This window comes from Thamnophis elegans, chromosome 3, assembly GCF_009769535.1.
Source record: "Thamnophis elegans isolate rThaEle1 chromosome 3, rThaEle1.pri, whole genome shotgun sequence".
NCBI lineage: Eukaryota > Metazoa > Chordata > Lepidosauria > Squamata > Colubridae > Thamnophis > Thamnophis elegans.
Genome location: NC_045543.1, coordinates 52,631,099 through 52,653,926, shown reverse-complemented (window position 1 = coordinate 52,653,926; position 22,828 = coordinate 52,631,099). Strand labels below are relative to the sequence as shown.

The 22,828-nt window shown below is 41.8% G+C and overlaps 1 protein-coding gene across 2 annotated transcripts in view; it reads left to right on the top strand.

The window, feature by feature from the left end:
• The window catches only part of ABCA1 (ATP binding cassette subfamily A member 1), a 126,626-nt gene that overhangs the window by 66,963 nt on the left and 36,835 nt on the right, over positions 1-22,828 (top strand). For both annotated transcript variants that reach the window (XM_032212831.1, XM_032212832.1), the window contains exons 9-20: positions 1,324-1,564; positions 1,774-1,913; positions 5,010-5,126; positions 13,572-13,760; positions 14,954-15,159; positions 15,270-15,446; positions 15,781-16,003; positions 16,598-16,819; positions 18,465-18,669; positions 19,918-20,028; positions 20,825-20,996; positions 21,092-21,223. In XM_032212831.1, the coding sequence (XP_032068722.1) occupies positions 1,324-1,564; positions 1,774-1,913; positions 5,010-5,126; positions 13,572-13,760; positions 14,954-15,159; positions 15,270-15,446; positions 15,781-16,003; positions 16,598-16,819; positions 18,465-18,669; positions 19,918-20,028; positions 20,825-20,996; positions 21,092-21,223 (2,135 nt within the window). The remainder of the gene's footprint in view (positions 1-1,323; positions 1,565-1,773; positions 1,914-5,009; positions 5,127-13,571; positions 13,761-14,953; positions 15,160-15,269; positions 15,447-15,780; positions 16,004-16,597; positions 16,820-18,464; positions 18,670-19,917; positions 20,029-20,824; positions 20,997-21,091; positions 21,224-22,828) is intronic.

Genomic DNA, 22,828 nt, shown 5'->3' with positions numbered 1-22,828 from the left:
AAGGCTGCATGGAGTCATCCCAGAAACAAGCACCATTTTGAAGTGACCACAATGAGTTACAGCCTTTTCTAAAAGGGCAACTGCTTCCAAGATGGTGCCCTGTGGCCTCCATTTGAGTTATTGCTAAGGATTCTAGGAGCTGAAATTCATACATCTCGATGTTGTCCAGGATGGGAAACACTGACCTAGCATGTGGCATTTCTGTATTTTGGGCCCTTTAGCCAGTCCTACTGGCAGTTCTTCCGTTTTGCTAGAAGACAAAGAGCTGGAGGCTATCAGACATCCCTGCCAACAGTTGCACCAGCTGCCTCCTGGTACTCTCCTCAGTGGGGATGTTCCCCTGTTTTCTGTACTGTGTGGTTTGTGTGGTTACTGTTGTGGATTACTCCTTGATAATTTGCATCCTGGGCTGTTCTTCTTATAGTTCTTGAAAGTAAATACAAGTAAGTATGCTTTTACCGCCTCAAAGTGTAATTGGCAAGAGGATTGTCTATAATTAGTGTTTGGTCACTGACTTGGTCTGTGTAATACTTCTGATTCAATTGTAAAAAGTTGCTGCAGCTGATTTAATGACTTACTGACACATGCTATCTTTGTACTCCTGCGTGCTCTAAAACTCCCATATACAGTATACACGCATATACCCAACAATTTTGAGTGCCAAAATACAGCCCTAAAGTTAGGTTTGGCTTACATCTTGATGCACTTATCCACAAGAACATATAGTCATATTTTTTAAAAGTACCCCTATATACTGGGCTGCTGGGGGTTTGCAGGGGTTTGGGAGAACCTCCAACTAAGATTTTGTGCAGTTCAGAGAACCCACAAATCCCACTCCTGCCTGGCCCCTCCCACCCCTCTTCTCCCAGGATTCTCCACGTGGCCTGTTTTGGATGTAGGTAAGTGCAGGGCGAGTGCAGAGGCTCGGGGAGGGCAAAAAATGGGCCTACTGGAAGTTCGGGAAGGTCGGAAATGGGCCTGTTTGCAACCTTCAGAGGGCCTCCGGAGCCTGGGAAGGCCGTTTTCACCCTCCCGGAGGCTCGAGAAAAGCCTCTGGAGCCCTGGGAGGGCAAAAATCCCCCCTATGTTTCAGGAGGCCAACTAGGCCACACCCACCTAGCAACCGGTCAGAGAACCTCTTGTTAAAATTTTTGAAGCCCACCCCTGCTTGCATATATGTGCATACATGGTAAGCTGACCCTCAAATTTTTAACCAAAATACCATTAAAAAAATGAGGGTTGGCTTATCCATGGATGGTACATTTTACACAACATTTTGTTTAAAAAATATATCTTCCTTTCTTTTTGTGTCATGAATTGCAGTTAGTGAGCATGAGAAGTTGGAGTGACATGAGACAAGAGGTGATGTTCCTGACCAACATGAATTCCACAAGGTCTTCTGCTGATATCTACCAGGCAGTATCTCGCATTGTTTGTGGCCACCCTGAGGGAGGGGGATTGCAGATCAAGTCCTTCAACTGGTACGAAGACCATAATTACAAAGCATTCTTTGGAAGCAACAGCTCTGAAAACGATGCCATGGACTTCTATGATAATTATACTAGTAAGTATAACCTGAATCTAGGAAGACCTACAAATGTTTTCTGTCTGGCAAATCCTTAGGAGGACCATCTCTTGCCATCTCAAACATGGAAGAAGCTAGAGAGGCAAGAAAGGGCGGATAATTTCGTACTAACCTGGGTGTGCTCTCCAAACTGGGAATGTTCTGGGCATGGTATTTATCACTCACAATTTTTTCCCATTTTTTAAAAGCACCTTTCTGCAATACCTTAATGAAGAATCTGGAATCGAACCCACTCTCCAGGATTATCTGGAGGGCCCTGAAGCCTTTGCTCGTTGGAAAAGTCCTGTATAGTCCCGACACGCCAGCAACCAGGACAATTATGTCAGAGGTAAGAACCTTGTTTCTTGTCCACCCAGCAGAGGGACAGGTTGGTATTTCTGCTGCTGAATGTTCTCAACTGAAGTCCCAGAGGAATGGAAAAGTCAGAGATAGGTCAGGGCTAGGGGAAAAATAAAAAAGAATAAGATTTTGGGCTCTAGTATCTCCAGAGACGCGGTGGCTCAGTGGCTAAGATACTGAGCTTGTCAATCAGAAAGGTTGGCAGAATGGTGAAATACAAATGAAATCTAATAGAAGGGGAAACAATATAAGGTGAGCGATAGTGATTGGCAATTGCTATTAGAAAGAATGAGGTGTATGTCTAAGTTTTGTGTATTTTATGTTTGTAAATAAAATTTAAAAAAAAAGAAAAAAAAGAAAAAAAAAGAAAGGTTGGCAGTTTGGTGGTTCGAATCCCTAGAGCCGTGTAACAGAGTGAGCTCCTGTTACTTGCCCCAGCTTCTGCCATCCTAGCAGTTTGAAAGCATGTAAAGATGAAAGTAGAAAAATAGGAACCACTTTGATGGGAAGGTAACAGCGTTCCATGCGCCTTTGGCATTTAATTATATCGGCCACATGACCACGGAGACATTTTCGGACAGCACTGGCTCTTAGGCTTTGAAAGGGAGATGAGCACCGCCCCCTAGAGTCGGGGATGACTAGTACATATGTATAGTCTTTATTGCCATTGTACAAAATAAATACAATGAAATTGGTTATGTGCAAAGGGAGCCTTTACCTTTACCTTACCTAGTCTTGAATCTAACCTTAACACTAGTTGAGTGTTAAGATGAGCTTGAAGTAAAAGATATTTATATAGAGTGTAAAAAAAATGGTGAGAGGAATCCAGGCACGTGAGTAGAACAATGTGCTATTGGCAAAATGTGGACAGCATTTTCCAGGAAACCTCTCTCTGGCTGTCTCCAGAAAATTTGCAGTGACACAAAAGTCAATGGGGGAATTGTGATAGATGCTTAGGTTGCAGCATCCTCTTGCACAATAGGATGTGGCTTTAGAGTTCACTGGGAACAGAAACTGTAAAGGTATGGTTTGGACAAGATGCAGGCCAGGTTTTCTTTTCTTCTCACTGGATATTGTCTGTTTATATCTTCCTTCTGCTCCCCAGCTCTGCTCAGCTTGACAGCGGAGACAAATGGGCATCAGCACATGTTGTGGCTCCTCACATATTTAACTGGGGGAGGGAGAAGAAGTCTTGTCTCTGAGGAGTCAGCTGGGCAGCCTGTACTAAAACAAAAGGCTTTAATCCAAGGCTCCTGAAATATCACAGGATATTGGGATGCAGCAACGGTCATAAGTATGAACCCATTGCCAAGCATCTGAATTTTGATCGCATGGACCATGGGGATGCCACAGTGGTCATAAGTGTGAAAAATGCTCATTAGTCACTTTTTTCCAATGCCGTTGTAACTTTGAAGGGTAATTAAATAAACTGTTGTATGTCAACTACCTATATCAAAAAGACTGAAATTACACAAGCTTTATTAGTCGTGGCAAAAGCTATAGTTTCCTTTCAAATCTTTCTTTCTTAGTTGCTGAAGGTATTAGTGGAAACAAGATGATTTGGCGCACCTGTTAATTGTTGTTAGTTGCAAAATCGTGTCCAACTCATCGCGACCCCATGGACAACGTTCCTCCAGACCTTCCTGCCCTCTACCATCTCCTGGAGTCCATTTAAGCTCACGCCTACTGCTTCAGTGACTCCATCCAGCCACCTCATTCTCTGTAGTCTGCTTCTTCTTTTGCCTTCAATTTTTCCCAGCATTAGGCTCTTCTCCAGTGAGTCCTTCCTTCTCATTAGGTGGCCAAAGTATTTGAGTTTCATCTTCAGGATCTGGCCTTCTAAAGAGCAGTCAAGGTTGATCTCCTCTAGGACTGATCGGTTTGATCGCCTTGCAGTGTAAGGGACTCGCAGGAGTCCCTGTTAATAGCTACTTTCTTTTGTTCCCTCGGGGCTTAGCGTCATTTTGATGAGCACTGTTGGGAAAAAGCACAGCTCCCAGCCAACAGCTTGGAGAGAAACTGTGACATCCATGATTGTTGTAGCAGAAGGTAGAAAATAGGAACACCTCAGTTCATTATTGTAAATGATTATAATTTACTTCCAGTATAACGATCTCTCCAGTCTTCCTACATTTGGAGATATTTTTTTTTGTGCTTAGCCCTAAGTAGAATGCTGGAGAGCTGCCAGTCAGAGCAGGCCAAACAGAGCTTGATTTAGCAATAGTCCAACGGGGTATTGCGGATACCTTTATGGAACATCTTTGCTCCAGTAGTACACGTAGCTCCTACCTTATTCTAGTTCAGTAAACAAGTTTCACTCTGTTTTAGTTCAGTGCATCTGGACTTCAACTTATTGACTGATGATATCTATCCTCAGGATCATTGATTTTAGTCCTGTTTTCCGCATTAATTTAAATCATTTTTAAAGATTATTATTTTCCCCCTTTGTGGTAAATGCAGTCCAGAGTCCCTCTGGATAAGTTACTATAAAATAAATAAACGAAAGGATTGCCCAGCGCTGCATGTGCCTCTGAATTCCAGACCAGTTGTAACTTCCAGGCAGTCTTCAAGGGCAGCCCCCTGTTGAAATCATAGGTTAAACGAGATCTTTAAATCTATGCATTATGTTTGGCCACTATATTTTTGGGAGATCAGACACAATGAATTGTCCCTTTCAAAGTCTTGATAGCCAAAGGCCAGACTAAACTCTATATCTGCGTAGTCTTTTCACAAATTTGATGTCGGTATACTGTCCTAAGCCATTCTACTCATATATTTAATGCTGTGAGCTTCTAGCTCACTTTTTAAATTCTATAGCCTAAGAAGCTATCTTTGGTTTAATGCCCAGATATCTATTATTCCTACTACCTGAAGTAATGGAGGCTGTTATACAGCACATCTGGAATGTATTAGGATATTAATTTTGAAGTATCTTCTTTCCTCCTTTTTCTTCTTCTCAGTAAAACATCACTTCTTAGAGCAAAAAAAAAAACAAAACCTCCATCTGAAAGCCAATACCTTGCATTAAGTGATTTTGACTGCCCCCCTCTTTTTTTTCTTTTTTTCTTTTTTGCTGTTGTTCCAGGTCAACAAGACATTCCAAGAGCTAGGTGTCTTCCATGAACTTGGAGGCATGTGGGAAGAGATTAAACCAAAAATAAAAACTTTCATGGAAGAAAACCAGGAGATGGATCTTATTCGGGTCAGTATGCCATAATTCTTTTTCTCTCTCTGATAATAAATTTTACAAGAGGTTTGTTTATTTTAGTATCAACAATTTGGCCTTGAGTGTTTCTGCCCATGTTGGAGTATAGTCGGGGTGGGCTGCTGGGGATTTGCACGGGTTCAGGAAATCATCTAGTTAGGATTCTGCCCAGTTTGGTGAACCCCCAAATGCCACCCCTGCCTGGCCCCTCCACCACACCCCTTTGATCCCACCCCACCCCTCTCAGGAGTTTCCACACAGCCCGCTCATCATGCTAGGTAAGTGCAGGGCCCATGTGGAGGCTTGGGAAGGGGGTGGGTGGGAATCAGGCCTACCGGAGGTTCTGGAAGTCTGGAAACGGGAAGTAGTTTTCACCCTCCCGGAGGCTCGAAGAAAACCTCTGGAGCCTGGGGAGGGCAAAAACCGCCACCACCACGGTGCAGGAGGCTGACTAGGCCACACCCACCATGGCCACGCCCACCCAGCAATGGGGCAGTAAACCCGTTGCTGAAATTTTTGAAGCCCAGCTGAGTATAGTAGCTGCCAAACCTCCTTTGTCTGGAGTTTTCTTGCCTGAGCAATATGATGGTATCCTCGGACAGAGAAGAAAGGTGCAATGCTATATAGACAGTGCCTCTCCCTGCTGTGTTGCCATGTGTCGAATGGGGTGATTTGTTGGACATCAGGCAGATTCTGACTGGTCCATAAATCAGGCTATTCTGCATGAAGAACATCTGCCAAGGATGTGGCTGAGAAATCTGCAAAATGAGGGGTATTCAAGCCTCACTTTCTGTTATGCTGAGTGGAGCTTCAAATACATTTCGCTAGGGAACACTTACTCTGATATTACTTCCCAAACTCTGTACAGCGGGCAACAAGCCCAGGCCTCTCTTTTGCATTCCCCAGCTTCCAAACTATAGCAGGACATTTAATTAGCTACATGGGAATCGTAGCAGTGAATAATTTGAAGTTTCATTCTTTGGATATTACTAAACGGCTTTCATTCCATTTCATTTTCATGAGCGTTCTGTCTAGTATTGGAAACTCTGTGTTTTCCAATGGCCAGGCTGCCAGACTTTGATCTGAGATTTTGGGTTCATATGTCTTCCTTGTGTGAAGCTTTCTTGGAAAAGATAAAAATAATTATATCGCTTTGGAGTTTCTAAAAGACGTATGTTTCACTGATTAAAAGTACCTTTCCCAAGGATCTAAGAGTTTATCTAAAACAGATGGACAATGTAATGGTTTTATTTAATTGTGTCACTGTTGGCTGAAGATGTTTAGAATCCTAACAGACCTGAGAAGTGCCAAGTTGTCAAGTTTTTCCTGACTGATGCTAGAACTAGAAACCTTGCAGGCAGAGAGTCAAGGACATAGTGTAAGATACAAGCCCTATTTATAGTAAAGGGAAGGGTCAGTTTTTCTGTTGTTTCTCCAGTCTGTGTGATGTAATGAGGTGAGAGTTTTACACATAAGGGGGGAAAGAGCAGTTACCAGCTGTGCTCTGAATTGTAACTAAATAGTCTGGTCTTGGGGATGCAGTGGCTCAATGGCTAAGACGCTAAGCTTGTCGCTCAGGAAGGTCAGCAGTTCGGTGGTTTGAATCTCTAGCGCCGCGTAACAGAGCGAGCACCAGTTACTTGCCCCAGTTTCTGCAAACCTAGCAGTTTGAAAGCAAGTAAAAAGGAAAGTAGAAAAATAGATACCACCTTTGGTGGAAAGTAACAGCGTGCCGTGCTCCTTTGGCATTTAGTCATGCCAGTCACATGACCACGGAGACAACTTCGGACAGCGCTGGCTCTTTGGCTTTGAAACGGAGATGAGCACCGCCCCCTAGAGTCGGGAATGACTAACACATATTTATGAGGGGAACCTTTACCTTTACATTACCTAGTCTTGAATCTAACAAAAGTCAATGGGGGAATTGTGATAGATGCTTAGGTTGCAGCATCCTCTTGCACAATAGGATGTGGCTTTAGAGTTCACTGGGAACAGAAACTGTAAAGGTATGGTTTGGACAAGATGCAGGCCAGGTTTTCTTTTCTTCTCACTGGATATTGTCTGTTTATATCTTCCTTCTGCTCCCCAGCTCTGCTCAGCTTGACAGCGGAGACAAATGGGCATCAGCACATGTTGTGGCTCCTCACATATTTAACTGGGGGAGGGAGAAGAAGTCTTGTCTCTGAGGAGTCAGCTGGGCAGCCTGTACTAAAACAAAGGGCTTCAATCCAAGAGTCCTGATTTTTTTAAGGGATGCACGATCATTAAACGCATGAATCATTTAACAAATAAAGACAGAGGATCCATAAAACAACACTGTAATATACAAGAAATCAAATAAGACCCAGAAGAAAACCTAGAACAGAGAAAAATCACTTAGTCACAGAAAGCTGCAATCTTAGAAAAGGAAAACACTCCTAAATCGCAAAAATAGATATTTATAAAATGCCATCTAGCTGATGGGAAGCTTTTAAGAGTGGGAAGAGGCTCTTAATTGTAAATGGTATATTGATGAAATGACATACTGTGTCACAAAATGAACAGGTCCTGAAATATCAGCATGTGTGTCTGTGTGTCTGTGTGTGTATCTATCTATCTATCTATCTATCTATCTATCTATCTATCTATCTATCTATCTATCTATCTATCTATCTATCTATCCTCTACATGGAAAATTTTGAAACCCACGCTCTAGAAAAATCTGATCACAAACCCAAACTCTGGCTCAGATATGTAGACGACACTTTCATAATCTGGCCACATGGGAAAGAACAACTGGACAACTTCCTTACACACCTCAACAGCCTACACCCCAAAATACAGTTCACCATGGAAACAGAAGTAAACAACCAACTTCCCTTCCTGGACGTCTTAGTCTACAGGAAATCTAATGGCTCCCTAGGACACACCATCTACCAGAAGAAAACACACACTAACCGCTATCTGCACGCACTCTCACACCATCACCCAACCCAGATCAACTCCGTAGCCAAGACACTCATCTCTAGAACAAAACGCCTAGCTGATGAACAACACCTAAAAACCGAACTACACACTCTCACTAACGTACTGACATCCAATGGATTCCAAAGAAATAAGATCACCAACCTAATCCAAAAAGAAACCCCCACTAAAATCCAGGACAGAGAACAAGAAAACGGAAAAGCCCTCCTCCCATACATAAAAGGCACCACAGACAGAATCAGCAAAATCCTCCGCAAACACAACATCAAGACAGCATTCTGCACAGACCAAAAAATATCCACCATCCTAAGAAACCCCAAAGACAAAATTGAGTTAGAAAATCAAGGAGTATATGAAATCCCATGCACCACCTGCCCCACCACATACATCGGACAAACCAACAGAAGAATAAGTGCACGCATTGAAGAACACAAAAACGCAATCAGAAAAGAGAAACCAACTTCTTCCCTGGTTCAACACCATTTGGAAGCCTGCCCTTATTGATAAACGAGTCCCGAACATGATGAATAACACCAGGCCCACACTCACAAGAGCCACACAGAATATCACCACCAAACATCCACAAAAAAAAAACAGACAAAAACACAAACTGATGAGGAGGCATGACCGAGGACCAGAAGCCAGACTGCAAATGCACAATTAGTCTTTTTAAACCCCTCCTATCCTTACATGAAACACAAACCCCCAAACAATCAGAACACACCTCCACTCAATCAGAACACACCTCCACCCAATCAGGACACAGCCAAGCTTCCACCCAATCAGTTCAAACCCCCACTGGCAGTTAAAAGGAAGAAACAGCCGAGATCTCACATTGCTCCTGGAAGCACCAAGCCTGAAGTAACCTGAAGATGACGAATGAGACTTCGTCGAAACGTCGCCAAGACATCTCCAATTTTACGCGGGAGAAAACCCGAATAACTAGAGATCTATCTATCTATCTATCTATCTATCTATCTATCTATCTATCTATCTATCTATCTATCTATCTATCTATCTACCTACCTACCTACCTACCTACCTACCTACCTACCTACCTACCTACCTACCTACCTACCTACCTACCTACCTATAGTGTGTGTTCCATATGGCATTGTCTGAAAATAATTTCATCAAGCAGTATCTGCCCTGAAAACCTGCATTTTAATCTAAGCAATTGTCATTTATTTATTAAAGTTACCAGTATATGTTACCCATCTCACTGTTGCAGCAACTCTAGGTAGCTGATTTTTGCTGATTTCTAATTTATAAAGTCTCATCTTTGTATGAGACTTTGTATGCTTTTTAAGTATCCATGCATTATATAAACAGAGATGGCATATCTATAAAGATGATTTTAATCCAACAGAAACTGCTTAGAACTAACCAATCAGAATAGAGCTGGAATGGATCTTGGATCCAACCCTCTGCTCAAGCAGGAGACCCTATACCATTTCAGACAAGTGACTGTCTAGACTCTCTTTAAAAAACCTCAAATGATGAAGTACCCACAATTTCTGAAGGCAAGCTGTTCCACTGGTTAATTGTCCTCACTGTTAGGAAGCTTCTCCTTAATTCCAGGCTGCTTCTCTCCTTGATTAGTTTCCATCCATTGTTTCTTGCCTTGCCTTCTGATGCTTTGGAAAATAAGTTGGCCCCCTCTTCTTTGTGGCAGCCTCTCAAATATTGGAATACTGCTATCATATCCTCCCTAGTCCTTCTTTTTTAGCCAAACCCAAATCCTCCAACTGTTCTTCATATATTTTAGTCTCCAGGTCTTTAGTCATCTTAGTTGCTGTTCTCTGCACTTTTTCCAATGCCTCAACATCTTTTTTGTAATCTGGCGACCAAAACTGGATGCAGTATTCCAGGTGTGGCCTTACTAAGGCTTTATAAAACAGTACTAACATCATGTGATTTTGATTCTATGCCTCTGTTTATACAACCAAAGATTGTATTACCTTTTTTGGCTGCTGCTGCATACTGCTGGCTCATATTTAAGTGATCGTTGACTAGGATTTCAAGGTCCTTCTCACAGTTACTGTTTTTGAGCCAGGTTTCACCTAATCTGTACTTGAGATTGAGATTGAGATTGAGATTGAGATGCTTTATTTGTATGCCGCCCTTTTCCCTGGGGGGACTCAGGGCAGCTCACAACTCAAGGGGAGGGAGGACAAACAAGTCACAAACATGAGAAAACAATACATCATTAAAAACACAACAGTCATACAATTCGAGTGGGGTTAAAATCTTTAGCCCCAGGCCTGTCGGGACAGCCGACAGGTACAAAGTACTTGTACTTTGGTTTTTCCTGCCCTAAGTGTAAAACCTTGTTTTTCTCCATGTTAAATTTCATGTTGTTGGATAGGGCCAATGTTAAGTCTGTCAAGGTCTTTTTGGATCCTGAGCTTGTCTTCAGGCATGTTGGCTGTTCCTGCCAGCTTAGTGTCATTTGCAAATTTGATGAGTTCCTCTTCTACTCCCTCACCTACTGTAAGTCATTTATGAAGATAGTGAGTCTAGGATGGAACCTTTTGTTACCCCACTGCTTGCTTTCCTCCATGTAGACGTAGTATCGTTAAGAACGACTTATTGAGTATGGTTTGTCAGCCGGTTACAAATCCATCTGGTGGTGCTGCTGTCTATCCCACATATTTCTAGCTTATCAAGAAGTAGGTTGTGGTCTATTTTGTTGAATGCCTTGCTGAAGTTTATTATTCCCACAGCATTTTGCTGGTCTATTAATTTAGTCACTTTGTCAAAGAATGAAATAAGATTGGTTTGGCATGATCTGTTTTTAACAAACCCATGCTGGCTTATAGTTATTTTAAAAAACCCATTTGGAATTCTTTTCTTTATTTCTTGTTCACTATTCTTCTTATCTTCAGTGCAAAATCTATACAGATATTTTTCTGTTGAAAACTTAGGTTCTTGGTTCTAATTGCTCCCTGCTTCTTCCTAGTAGTCTCCTGCATCATATGAGCATGATTTTAGTTTCTAGTTTCAAGACCGGGACATAATCGTCAGTCTTTGGTTGTCACTTCATGATCTGGCCCTAGTTGTTTCTGATGAAATTATCAGGACAATGTATGTAAAAAAAGTACTGCTTTCCAGTGTCTTCAAGGCAACCAGGTCAATGTTACCTGCTTTTGGGTGTTTTCACAGCTGGAGTAAATGTAACCACACTGCTTTCCTTTTGTTTGCTGGCAGCCATTCTTTCTAGCAGTTGCTCTCACTGCTAGATATTTTTTGCTCCTTACCTTAAAAAATATAATAGGCTATTTGACTATATGCAATCCTATGACCTTCCCAGTTCATCTGCTTTTCACTGCAATCCCTGCTAGACACCATTAGCTTTCTTTCTGGGAAAAAGGATAATTTCACAAAGAAATGAAGGGTGAAGTTGAGGAAACCAGAAGGGAGAAATAAAAAGGTCCCAACTGGTCAAAGGCTTTTTGTCAATATCAGGGACCTTCTGCGAATGCCATGTAATCAATTTGCCTTCTAATTCAACATTCGAGTGTCTGGGGCTATGTGAACCCTAAAATAAGAGCAGAAAAGGAAAAAAAGAAACTGAAAGTGGAGCTGGATTTGCCCCAAACCAAAACAGTGCAAAAATACAGGTAGTCCTCAACCTACAGCTGGTTGTCCCGGGCTACTTGTGACCTGGATTTAAAGTTCTGATGGACGCCCCCCCCCCCCACACACACAGTCATGTGATTGCATTTGGGTATTCAGCAACCAGCCTGCATTCATGGCCATCTGCAGCATCCCGGGGTCACACGATTGCAATTTGTGACATTTTTGGTTTATTTATGTTTCTGGCAAGCAGCCTGTTGCAGTCAAAGTCATGTAACAACCATGGTGTTTGCTTAACAACTGCCATAAAAAGGCTGCAAAATTGGGTGCAGTCATTTGCTGACACATTTAACATGACTTGTGACCGTAATTCTGGGCTCACTTATGGTTGTAAGTTGAGGACTATCCGGATCATGGTGTAAAAGTGAGCTTCAGCTGACTGCAGTTCTGCAGTTCGGCTGTTCAAATCTCACCGGCTCAGGGTTGACTCAGCCTTCCATCCTTCCGAGGTGGGTAAAATGAGGACCCAGATTGTTGTTGGGGGCAATATGCTGACTCTGTAAACAGCTTAGACTTAGAGAGGGCTGAAAGCCCTATGAAGCGGTATATAAGTCTAACTGCTATTGCTACAGTAGATGGAGCAGCCATGCAAAAGAGGTTACAGTTCTGGGTGGGGAAGGGAGGCAACCCTATCTTAGGCTGCATCTCCATGAAGATAGCACAGTTTGAAGTAACAGTTGAACAGTTGGAAGGGACCTTGGAGGCCATCTATTTCAACCCCCTGCCCAAGCAGGAGCAGAACCACTTCAGAATTTATCCTGCCGGCATGGACTCACAATTTGGTGTTTTTTGCTGGCAGAAATAATTTGTGTCACTTGAAACCAGTCCTGGAAAAATTGCGTTGTAGTTTTGTACCCCCGGTACCTAAGAATTGAGTAGGACTTGTTTCTAAATAAAGATGGAAAAACTGCTCCATGAATATTCTTAGCAGTTTTACTCCATACACAAGGATTGAAATGGCCAGTCAGCAGCCTGAGCTTTTAGAAAGAAAGAAAAAAACCCTTGACCCATTTTGGTCATACAAATGGAAACAATTTCTTCTTTCCCATCCTGTTCCTCTGGCTTCAGAAATGTTTGTTTCTTTGTTCAATGCGACCTGGTTTTCTGGAGATCTTATACGAGGTTGCCACCTGGTGGATCCAGCATTGAAAGCATGCCCTGAGCATACACTGGTGAGGGTGTGATAAAAGACACTGATTTTTACCTCCTCCCATAAGTGTACAAGGTTCCTGTGATTCGTAAGGGGTCCTGCGAAGACCTCGCTCCAGATCTCCTGCATAAATGTTTTCCTTACTAAGATTCATGAGGCAGACAACATGGCAGGTTGAGGAACGGTGGAAAGGCAACAAAATTAGCAACTGATCTAACCAATATTCCAAGTTTTCCAATAATCTAAGTTCTTAGGAAAAGACCAGAGCAGTATTAAATTCCAAGCAGTTTTAATATGTTCCCAGCCATAAAAAGAACTGAAAATTCCTATAGGGTTTCTGCATGCCAACAGTCTTCTCTATCTGGCGAACATATTGGAGTGCAATTCCCCATCATTCCCTGCCTCCATTCCCTGGAACCACATTGCCCAAAGACTTTTAATAGGCTGGGGGAGGTTGCTGTGAACATCTGTTCGAAATTATCGCTAAACATTGGTAGAAATGGTAATGTTATTGTTTTCTCCTTACATAGCAAACTGCTATATCATAGCTTCCCTATTCTTTAACAGCAAGCTGCACTTTCAAGTGGAATGAATGAATGAAAGAATGAATGAATGATAGTAGCTCTTCTTTCCCCCCCTCTTTTCAGGACCAGTTTAACTAAACCCTTTTGCTCTTTTGGTTACTGTAGGTTTTGCTGAAGAGTGAGAATCTTTGGAACCAGTACATGGTTGACTCAAGATGGAGCAGGGAGGAGATTGCCCAATTCTTGGCAAAACACCCTGAGGACGTTGGTCCAGTGAATGGCTCTGTTTACACCTGGCGGGATGCATTCAATGAAACAGATCGAACCATTATGACTATTTCCCATTTTATGGAAGTGAGTCTCCTATTCTTGATGGAGGTTATTTATTTTATTTTCTGTGTTTGTTAGGATGATGGAGTCCAAAGTAAATAGTGATTTACTTTGTAAATGTAGAAAGGGAAAGGAAGGGAAACTATTTCCAAAGACATGTACAATGATTTTTTTGAATTAGAGATTATGGTGGTAGTTGAGTTTTGGGATTTGTTTTTGTTTTGAGTTTTATTATTATTGTTGTTGTTAGCTGTTACTTATCTGTGAGGGGTCCTTGGTCCTCTCTGAGCTTGGTTGTTTTCTTACAGACAATTCATTATCAAAATAGGTAACACTATCAATCCTAGTACTGATGATGTTACCTAGTTTGGATAATGAAATGCCTGTGAAGAAACAACCAAGCTCAGAGAGCACCAAGGACCCCTCATTTCAACCCTGAGCTGTAAACAATCTCTTTTATTGTTACTTATCTGTCCCTCACAGAGAGATTAGTCTCCTAAAGGGAGAATAGTAACCCATAAATGCTCTGTCACATCAGTTGTTCAAGGGATCCTGGAGTTTTTTGTTTTGTTTTGTGTAAGAAAAGTGGTGTATATGAAAGGCACTAACCTATTGTTGATAATAGGTTAGACAAACTGGTTCTTTATAAGTAATACAATACAATACAATACAATACAATACAATACAATACAATACAATACAATACAATACAATAGCAGAGTTGGAAGAGACTTTGGAGGTCTTCTAGTCCAACCCCCTGCCTAAGCAGGAAACCCTATACTGTTTCAGACAAATGGCTATCCAACATTTTCTTAAAGGCTTCCAGTGTTGGGGCATTCACAACTTCTGGAGGCAAGCTGTTTTGGATTCTAGCTTTGATTATCCCTAACCATCGATCATTTTGTCTTAATATTTTAGAAACTGCAGTCTGAAGTGTCTGGAAGGTTTCCTACTTTTCAAATTAAGTTGTGAGAAGTCAGAGAACTTTTGACTTTTGACTAAAATAACATAAGAACAGGCTCGGTTGTAGAAAAAAATGCTTTTAACCAAGGCTCTCTAAGCACCACAAACTATGATATACAGCAAAATAAGCAAAAAAATCACCCTGAATCAAAGTTAGAAAATAATTTCCTAGGGGAAAAAATGACATTTTTGATTTCCATTCCCCCCCCCCAATAAACTTCAGCTTCTAATTCAATTCTTTGTTGCTTTTTTAGTGCATCAATTTGAACAAGTTGGAAGCTGTGCCTAATGAAGGGCGGCTTGTCAGCAAATCCATGGAACTGCTGGACCAGAGACGATTCTGGGCTGGCATAATTTTCCCTGAAGTTGCTCCTAAGAGTGTGGATTTGCCCCATCATGTCAAGTATAAGATACGGATGGATATCGACAGCGTGGAAAGGACCAACAAAATTAAGGACAAGTGAGCATCCTTTGAAGCAGCTTTGCTAAGAGTCTGACTGTAGCCTCAGACTTGAGAACTTTAATTTACAATCGCTACAAGAGTAAAACTGTTCTTTTCTGTTCTTGCAGATTCTGGGACCCAGGTCCTCGAGCTGATCCTTTTGACGACATGCGCTACATTTGGGGAGGCTTCACTTACTTGCAGGATGTAATAGAACAAGCAATCATCCGGACTTTGACAGGCTCTGAGAAGAAAACTGGTGTCTATGTTCAGCAGATGCCTTATCCATGTTACGTGGATGACACGTAAGACTTATTAGATGAATATCCTGTTGATATTTCTGATTCTGCCTTAATGTAGAACCAGCTATATTGTGACAAATTTAAAATCATACCTTACCTTAGCTGGAGGATATAATAAGAATTTCTGCTGAGTCCCTAGTACAATGCTCTGAGGGGAAGGTGTTGTCAGAAGCCTCCTTCAACCATCTCAAAGGAAGCAGATACCTTCAAGATGGTGACACGGATGCTTCCTAGGAATTGTTTTTAATTCCCTGAGTCCAAGAGTCTTTAGAAACAATAGCAGCTGCCTCTGAAAATATCTTCCCAAACCTTTGTTTGCCTGCTGTTCCATTTCTAGATTCTTGCGTGTCTTGAGCCGGTCAATGCCTCTTTTCATGACTTTGGCGTGGATCTACTCAGTAGCAGTGATCATCAAGGGGATTGTATATGAAAAGGAAGCGCGGCTGAAAGAGACAATGAGAATCATGGGCCTCAACAATGGCACCCTCTGGCTTAGCTGGTTCATTAGTAGCTTCATCCCCATTCTCATGAGCGCAGGGCTTCTGACATTCATTCTTAAGGTGAGACTGGTTTCACACACACACCCCTTTCTTGATGGATTAATGTTGTGGTTAAAAATATTAAGAACTCTTCCCCAAACTTGCACCCTCAGAATCCAGTAGACAACCAGCCAATCTAATTCTCAGTGGGCAAAGGACAATTATGGTTCAAGGTTACAGGAATAGCCCAACCTATCTAGAAGGTGCTGGGCTGGAAATCTGATGTAGAACATGAATCTATTTCCTCAATACCAGTATCTCTCTACCTTGGGAACCTGAAGAAGTACAGATTTCAGCTCCCAGAGTCATTGATAGAAAGGGTTAGGGTTAAAGTTAGATGCCTCCAAAATATTTCTATGAATTCTTGGAAAACGACAAAGAAAAAGATAGCCAGTAACAGATCGGTGTAGACGTCTAACATATTTGTAGAAGAATATGGATAGTGCAAGGTCATTAGTCGTCTTCGCCTCTTACCTGGGGGGAAAACTAAACTTGGATGCTGAAAGTATACTTGACAAAGCTCTGCAGCCATTTGTAGTAGTAGTATTTTTTTTAAACAGTATATTGTTTGGTGCAACACAAACTTATTTCCTCTTCCTCTTCTTTTTTATCCAGAAAGGAAACTTGCTGCCCTACAGTGACCCCACTGTGATTTTCGTCTTCCTGTCTCTCTTTGGTGTAGTAACCATCTCACAGTGCTTCCTCATCAGCACCTTCTTCTCCAGGGCCAACATAGCAGCAGCTTGTGGAGGAATTGTCTATTTTACTCTTTATTTGCCATATGTCTTATGTGAGGCCTGGCAGAACTATATCAGTTTCTCTGTCAGAATATTTGCAGTGAGTATTGGCAGTAAGCAGGCAGACCTTTTTGTTGTGGGTTAAGCAAAAGAGATTTCCCAGAGTCTGGAATTTTCAAGATGCTTAGAACTGTGATTCCCATTTCTACAACATGGATGGAAAATTTTAGCCATATACTTCTAAAAAGTTGGGAGGGCTGCAATTGAAGATATTTTACTGAGTATTTTTTTTTACACTGGTTCCTTTAATCTATGATTAATGTATAACAAAATCTAAGTTCCATTTCAACTCTTTGTAAAGCTTTCAGCTCCACCAAATTACATGGCTTCTCAATGCACGTTAATCTATTTTGCTGATCTCTGATTGGAAATGGTAGCCATAATATTTACTCCCCATTGCATGGAAAACATTTTTGTATGCAATAGCAATTTAGCAATTTAATGGGTTTATATGCCGCCCAATCCCAGGAGGGACTCAGGGCGGCTTACACGTACGAATAAAATAAAATAACATACAGGGGGAGAACACAAAACAATACAAACATTTTAAAAACACAACATACATCCGGTTTAATTGGGGGTGACCTGATTTAAGTCAGCAACCCCAGGCCTGCCGGAACAGCCAGGTTTTGGTGGCTTTTTGGAAGGCTGCAAGGGTGGGGAGGGTCCGGATCTCTGTTGGTAACTCGTTCCACAGAGCCAGAGCAGCAACAGAAAAGGCTCTCCCCCGAGTGGTTGCCAGCCAGCATTGTCCGGCAGACGGCACCTGGAGGAGGCCTAACCTGTGAGTTCTTATCAGACGTTGGGAGGTGTGTAGCAGGAGACGGTCTCTCAGATATCCAGGTCCAGTGCCATGTAGGGCTTTAACGGTAATTACCAGCACTTTGTAGCACATCCGGAGACTAATAGGGAGCCAGTGCAGCTCGCGGAGGATAGGTGTAACACGGATGTACCGAGATACCCCTGATATCGCTCGTGCGGTTGCATTCTGGACCAACTGCAGTCTCCGAACACTCTTCAAGGGCAGCCCCATGTAGAGTGCATTGCAGTAGTCGAGCCTACAGGTGACGAGGGCATGAGTGACCATTTGAAGTGCCTCCCGGTCCAGATAGGGTCGCAACTGGTGCACCAGGCGAATCTGGGCAAAGGCCCCCCTGGTCACAGCCAACAAATGATGTTCTAAAGTCAGCTGTGGATCCAGGAGGACACCCAAGTTGTGAGTCCTCCCTGAGGGGTATAAACTTTCACCCCCCCAGGCTAATAGATGGAAAATCCGGACTATCCTTGGGAGGAAACATCAAAAGCCACTCGGTCTTGTCTGGATTGAGTGCCAACTTGTTCACTCCCATCCAGACCCTAACAGCCTCCAGACACTGGCACATCACTTCCACTGCTTCGCTGAGTTGGCACGGGGCGGACAGATACAGTTGAGTATCGTCCGCGTATTGGTGGTACTTGATCCCGTGCTGGCGAATGATCTCACCCAGTGGCTTCATGTAAATGTTAAATAGGTATGAAACCTTCCCATCATCCCGAGGAGCAAGGAAACATGACTGTGGCAAAGCCACAGAGTCATGTTTCTGTTCAATGATTATCACCATTGGACATATATACCATTTTTTTAGAGTATAAGACGAACCTTTTTAGAGTATAAGACGAACCTTTTGGTGGTCTTTCTTCACCAGAGCCTACTTTCTCCTGTTGCCTTTGGATTTGGCTGCGAGTATGTTTCCCTGTATGAAGAACAGGGGATTGGATTGCAGTGGAACAGTTTCTTTGAACGCCCTGTGGAAAAAGACAACTTCAACTTGACCATAGCTGTATTCATGATGGTGCTGGATAGCTTGTTATATGGAACGATGACTTGGTACATTGAGTCTGTTTTTCCAGGTGAGTAATCCTCCTCCTCCTCTTTTCCTCCTCCTCCTCCTCCTCCTCCTCCTCCTCCTCCTCCTCCTCCTCCTCCTCCTCCTCCTCCTCCTGTTAGTTTCTAAAGTCCCATCTTCTTCTCCCAGTGAAACGATTTGTCCAGAGGTGGTATTCACTTATCTTCCCTACCATTTCACAAGTGTGGGAACACTCAACCTTCCGCACATGTGCTTTTGGCTAAAAAAGGGCCTAAATGGGATGTCATAGAGCTGGGCCAGGTGGGCAGGGCCACCCACAATTTCCACTACCAGTTCGGGTGAACCAGCAGAATACCACCTCTGCACTTGTCCCAGTGAAAGCCACTGTCCTGTGGAGGATGGGGGAGAATAGTTGCTCCTCTGCAGGGGACAAAACAGAAAAACAGTAGCAAGAAATAAAAGCATCTGAAGTCTTTCAGGAAGTGTGGATGGGAGGGTTGAACTAAGGAACCATGATCAGAAGAGAATTCCCATAATGAGAAGTGCCCATTCTGCAATACTGACTTCATAGCATTTCCACTAGAGAAGTAGCAAAAATCCAAACTAATTTGTTCAGTTGCAGAAATGGCTCCAAAGTTCACTATGGGGAAAACCAGAAAGGAACAATCCTGAGATATGGGAAGTATGTAAAAATCCTTAATTGTGTGATTAATTTGCTCAGAGTTGAATGTGCAAAAACTAGAGGCTCGTAACTTGTAGGAAGATTTCTTAAATTGTAAGAGAAGGTATTTTAACAGTTCAGCACAATGAAAAAAAATCGTTTTTGAAGGATACATGCACACCAATGTTATATATTGCTTTCAATGTTTCCTGCTGGATATATTTCTAGAAAAATTAATTACAAACATTCAGGATCTTTCTGAATTGATCTTACTGTAGAGATACAAAGAATCCCACTATATCATCCAGTCTGCACCTTAATAAATGGAAATAAAGTAAATTGAACTACTGGGTTACAAGTAGAAATTCTAGAAGGCAATCAAAGTGAATGAGAAGGCCGATTAAAAGAATGCATTTGTATATGTGATTTACAAATGGAAAGAACCTAGAATCAAGCAGATTTAGTACTTAGGGTTAAATTATATATGTAGCGCATCCCAAATCAAATGGGTTGATGAATTTGTGTTCTAGTTCTAGAATGTGGTTCAGCCATTTCAAAAGCATCTTTTCATACCTCAAATATTGTGACTGATTCTTTTGTTTCATGAAAAGTTCTTTGCATTCTGTTTAGGTCAATATGGCATTCCCAGACCTTGGTACTTCCCCTTTATGAAATCCTATTGGTTTGGTGAGGAATCTGGGGGACAGTGGCTCCCTTCTCATGCTGCAGGATCATCAGAAAGTAAGTGACTCATTTGCAATCTTAGATGCTTGCTAAAGGGGTCATCATCATCATTAGATACTATGCACAGCACATTGGGCAGCAAGTGTTTTCCAGCAGTTCTGATTTATTCACATCATCTTTGGCATCATTCCAAGGGTCATTAATAATCTTAAGATCTACCTTTAATGTTTGGTGCCGAGTTTTTCAAGACCGATTTTGTTTCCTCTTTCCTCCAGGAGGTATCTAACATAGTACAATTTTTGGTTGCCGGTCTTTAGGCATACATAAGATATGGCCAACATTCAATGTTCATCCACAGTTCTCAATAAGTGTTCTAAATTTGATCTTTGCAGTACCTCTTCATTAGGGATTGGTCATGATATGAAGCATGGAGGATTTTTTTCAAGAAGAGGGGTACTTAAGGAGTAATGTTGGAATTTCTTTCAATTCAAAAAGGTTGGATCAGATGGAACATGGGCTAATCCTGCAAAAACATGATTGGATCTTAAGCTGCAGTGTTGATGCCAAAATAAACTTAACCAAGGTCTGTTCAGAAATGGCAGCAAGATAATTCTTCCCAGATTTTTTTTTTCTGATGGAAATCTTCTGACATTTCATAGTTCTACTTGGAATCAGTTAGATTGCCAACAGTTGTATTCCCCGGGATTCATAAAGGGGCTACATCTACATCATATCCCAACGTGCCCTATGAGCTCCATTATTTTTGGTATACTTTATTGTTCAAAAAACCCACACACAATACCAGTAAAAATCTGATTACTTGCTTAGTTGGATTTTCTTTCTCTTTTTATAGTTTGTATGGAAGAAGAGCCAAGCCATCTTCCCCTTGGAGTCTCCATTAAGAACTTGGTGAAAGTTTACCGTGATGGCAAGAAGCTGGCTATAGATGGTCTTACATTGAATTTCTATGAAGGGCAAATTACCTCCTTCTTAGGGCACAATGGAGCAGGAAAAACTACCACGATGTAAGAGGGAAATTTGTTATAGAAGAAGAAATGACATCTTGATACATCGTTGACTGTGTCATGTTGGAAACTAACTCCTTCTCTATTATGTTTAGGTCCATTTTGACTGGCTTATTCCCCCCAACCTCAGGCACAGCCTTCATCCTGGGTAAAGACATCCGTTCTGAACTCAGCACTATCCGGAAGAATCTGGGTGTTTGTCCTCAACACAATGTCTTGTTTGATGAGTGAGTCACATTGCCAATCACAATTCCCTTGTATATCTACTCATTTATTTTCCTCGTTAGAAAAATGCATAGGGTTATGGTGGGGAGAGAGTATACATTTGCCCATATGTCTGGTGGCATAGAAGTTGGAATGCCATATTGCAGGCTAACTCTGCTCACAGTCTGGAATTCGATCCTGGCGGGTTCGAGATTGACTCAGCCTTTCATCCTTACGAGGGGCAATATACTGACATTGTAAACCACTCAGAGAATGCTGTGAAGCACTATGGGGTTGTATATAAATCTAAGTGCTATTGCTATATGAATAGCATCTGTGCTAATGTTGGCTAGTCCACCAAGTTCATGTTCTATAGGATGTATTGCTTTGCTTCAAAAATGTCCTCAACTTCTTGAGCTGCCTCAGAAAAAACATGATGGAACATTTTACGGCACTAAAAAGAAAACATACCAGAATCACATTTTTTTCTCCAAACAGAACAGTTGTGTACTGTGTTGTGACACAGTAAATAAAGGCTTTCTAATGCAGGTTTAGGTTATTTTTATTGACTGTTCCTGGAACTGGGTCCAGACAATAAATCATGGGTAGTTTCATCTGTAGTAGTTTTTATTGTTTTCTGTAAATATAAGTGTTTGGAACTTTTGGAAGAAACCAGAAGATAAAGGACAAGGCTAAGTAGTGGCTTTAACCCCTGGTTTATTTTGAGAGGAACAATCCTCCAACAATGATTCATTCTGCCTATTACACAATTATCTGATATCACCGTCCATGGATGATTAGGTGTATCTGCTTGTAAGGAATATTAGCAGGCAGGATTAATGCATTGATAAGCCATAATTTGGCTTTTTTGTTTTGTCAGCCCCATTTGCTCCATGTAAATAGATTTACTGCCCACTGAAGCATGGTAAGGGAAGAGGAGGAATAATGATTTTTCCCCTTGGCAAAGAGAGTTTTGTGCAAGAACTCATTTGTATTTACAAGATAGAGCCCTTTTGTTTTCATTTGCTGACTGTGTAACTAAATGAGATTATTGGCAACTTTCTTCAGATGCTCTGACTCCCCCCAGATGCTCAGAAGTTGTGCGCGTTCACCCCAAGTGATACAGTTTTCTTACAATGTCTTTTTTTCTCTCTCTCTCTCTCCCTCCCTCCCTCCCTCCCTCCCTCCCTCCCTCCCTCCCTCTCTCTCTCTCTCTGCTCAACCTACCTTACAAGTTTGCTATTGTGGTGAACATTGGAAGACAAAGGAGTATTATGTTCAGTATGTTCATTGCCTTCCATTACTTTTGAAGTAATAAAGGCGGGACAAAAATCTAATCAATAAATAAAACAACCATGCCCTCCTAATGCTGCATTATCTCCATTGGGATATTCTTATTGTACCCAACTTGATTGGTCTTCTAGAAGCTGCAGTCAAGGAAGGAAAGCATCTGACAGAAAGGATTGATTAGGAAATATTAGGATGGATAATAAATGGTCTGATAAGCTGTTATAAACCTTCTTTGATTTGTGTATAGATGGCTTTTTAATTTCCCCCTCTTACAGGGTGTTCTAAAACACCCAGTCATCATATTTTATAACTGTGACTGGGTATAAAAACTATGAATG